This window comes from Anopheles aquasalis, chromosome 2 (genome assembly GCF_943734665.1).
Source record: "Anopheles aquasalis chromosome 2, idAnoAquaMG_Q_19, whole genome shotgun sequence".
Classification (NCBI taxonomy): Eukaryota; Metazoa; Arthropoda; class Insecta; order Diptera; family Culicidae; genus Anopheles; species Anopheles aquasalis.
The window spans coordinates 81418147-81420646 of NC_064877.1; the positions used below are offsets into that span (position 1 = coordinate 81418147).

The 2500-nt window shown below is 50.0% G+C and overlaps 1 protein-coding gene across 2 annotated transcripts in view; it reads left to right on the top strand.

The window, feature by feature from the left end:
* The window catches only part of LOC126568986 (sodium-coupled monocarboxylate transporter 1-like), a 3203-nt gene that overhangs the window by 153 nt on the left and 550 nt on the right, over window positions 1-2500 (top strand). Inside the window, exons 1-5 of one of the 2 annotated variants that reach the window (XM_050225738.1) lie at window positions 1-178; window positions 605-1116; window positions 1182-1272; window positions 1337-1746; window positions 1813-2500. The exon at window positions 1-178 is cut by the window's left edge and continues 153 nt beyond it; the exon at window positions 1813-2500 is cut by the window's right edge and continues 550 nt beyond it. In XM_050225738.1, the coding sequence (XP_050081695.1) occupies window positions 635-1116; window positions 1182-1272; window positions 1337-1746; window positions 1813-2500 (1671 nt within the window). In that variant the 5' untranslated portion in view covers window positions 1-178; window positions 605-634. The remainder of the gene's footprint in view (window positions 179-604; window positions 1117-1181; window positions 1273-1336; window positions 1747-1812) is intronic. The other variant, XM_050225739.1, reaches the window with a different exon arrangement.

Here is a 2500-nt window from a genome sequence, read left to right on the forward strand (position 1 = left end):
GCCGGATTTCGACCATTTTTTGTGTTGAGCTGTCACTGTCTGCGAGATTAGGCTGGAAGATTTACTACTCAGCAACATTGCACTTTGAAACGGAAGCAGCTCTTCTAGTGTGACGGTTCAGTTTCCCAACGGCAAAGTTGAGAGACCGTGGCCGTGGTATCGTACGAGAAAACAAATTGTAAGTGGTCATCACGTTCGGTACTTGCTCTTGGCATGGATGGTGGACGGAGAAATTGAGCTCAATTGATGTGCGTGTATCAAGGTTGATGGGCCAACGAAAGTGGTTATCAACGGTGCTGGATGGATGGGATGCTGAAAATAGCTCAACCAAGCGACCAACCTCATTTATAGCGATGCTAATCTGGTCACTTATCCCACTTCTGATATATGACCGTGACGCGGTAGTCTTGACCCGGTAAACAGGGCTTACAAGCCGCGTGAGGCGCGCTGCGAGGCCTAGAGTCAACAGAACAACGAACAACAGACCACCAGCCAGCCCAGCCAGTCAACACTCTCTTAGTGAACCGAGAACACGCGTTCTTTTAACGCGTATCATCGTGATCGATCAGATTCTTAACACTTTTCGTATTGTCTATTGTTACAGCTAGCACGTGATTGTTGGATCTTCTAAAATATGGAAGAAGATACCATTCTGCTCGAGGATTCTTCCTTTGAATCTTCCAGTGTTCCAACAATGGCCACAACAGAGCGATCAGTGTCGACGTCTGCGGATGCACTGTCCACTGTAGTGCAAACAATCGTTACCGAAGCTACTAGATTGCTAATATCGATCACGGAGCCTAGCACGATGGAAACTACAGCCTCGACCGTGAGTGAACACACCACCACGGCCACCTTCACTACGAAAGCGTCCACGGGAACGCCATTGGATGTGCTCAGCTCTAGTACAGCAGCATCGATCGGTGGCGCGGTCAAGGAAGTGCTACTATTCTCCTGGTTTGATTACACCATCTTCGCCCTCCTGTTACTCCTTTCGGCCTTCATTGGAGCGTACTTTGGCTTCATCTCCAAGATAAAGCAAAACAACACGAAGGAGTATTTACTCGGGGGCAAAACGATGAATAAGTTTCCCGTGTCCGCTTCACTGATTGCTAGGTAAAGAACACTGGCACCGTCGATACCGGAAGCACCTCTCTCTAATGTTTGATTCATTTCTTCAGTCACGTTTCGGGAATCACGATGCTGGGAGTTCCTTCGGAGATGTACAGCCATGGGACGCAGTATTGGATGTTTATAGTACCCGCATTTTGTGTAAGAAATTCGTCAGATTCAGATCAATCCCTTCATTGACACGAGAATCAAACCGATTTTGCAGGTGGCATTCTTCATGAAGATGATCTACCTGCCCGTGTTCTACGACCTTCAGGTGACGTCCGCTTTCACCTACTTGGAGATGCGGTTCGATAAGTTCGTTCGCTCCGCTGCCAGCCTGGTGTACGCGATTCAGTGCATCATCTACATCCCGATCGTGATCTACGTTCCAGCGCTAGCGTTCAGCCAGGTCACCGGTATTAACTTGCACGTGATAACACCGATCATTTGCGTGATCTGTATCTTCTACACAACCGTCGGTGGGTTGCGAGCGGTGGTGTGGACTGATACGCTACAGTTTGTCCTCATGATCGGTGCCTGTGTGGCGGTGATTGCGCTCGGTATCAGTTCCGTCGGTGGATTCTTCGAGGTTTGGCAAGCGGCCGAACGTGGCAAACGGTTGATCTTTTTCAAGTAAGTAGCACCTCGAAAGCTGTAGCTGCAGCGCTCCACTTTACTGATCTTGTTGTCTCCTCTCAGCATGGATCCGAATCCATTCGTAAGGACATCGTTCTGGACGGTCTGCTTCGGTTTGACCACCCTGTGGGTTTCGAACCTGGCAGTGAGCCAAGGTTGTGTGCAACGATTCCTGGCCGTTCCGGATCTTAAGGTGGCCAAAAACTCGCTCATCATCTTCACCGCCGGTCTCATTTTTGTCAAAAGCTGTTCCTGCTTCATCGGGCTGTTGATCTACGCAAAATACGAAACATGCGATCCATACTCCGAGCATAAGATCAACAAAATCGATCAGATTCTCCCGTACTACATCATGGACGTTGGTGCGAAGATTCCTGGACTGCCCGGTCTTTTCGTGTCCGGTATCTTCTCCGCGGCCCTCTCAACTATGTCCTCGGTACTGAACACACTGGCGGGAACAATCTACGAGGACTTTATCCGTCACCGGATGCCAAACGCTACGGAGAAAACGGCCAGCAACATCATGAAGCTGCTGGTGGTGTTGCTCGGTGTGCTGGTGCTTGGTCTCGTGTTTGTGGCCGAACGAATGGGCCAAGTGATGCACATTGCCATCTCGTTGTCCGGTGTCACCTCCGGGACGATGCTGGGAATGTTCACTTTCGGTATGGTTTCGCGGCGTGTCAACACGAAGGGCATCATCAGTGCCTCGGTGGTGTCAATGCTACTTACTGGTACGATCATGATCGGAGCT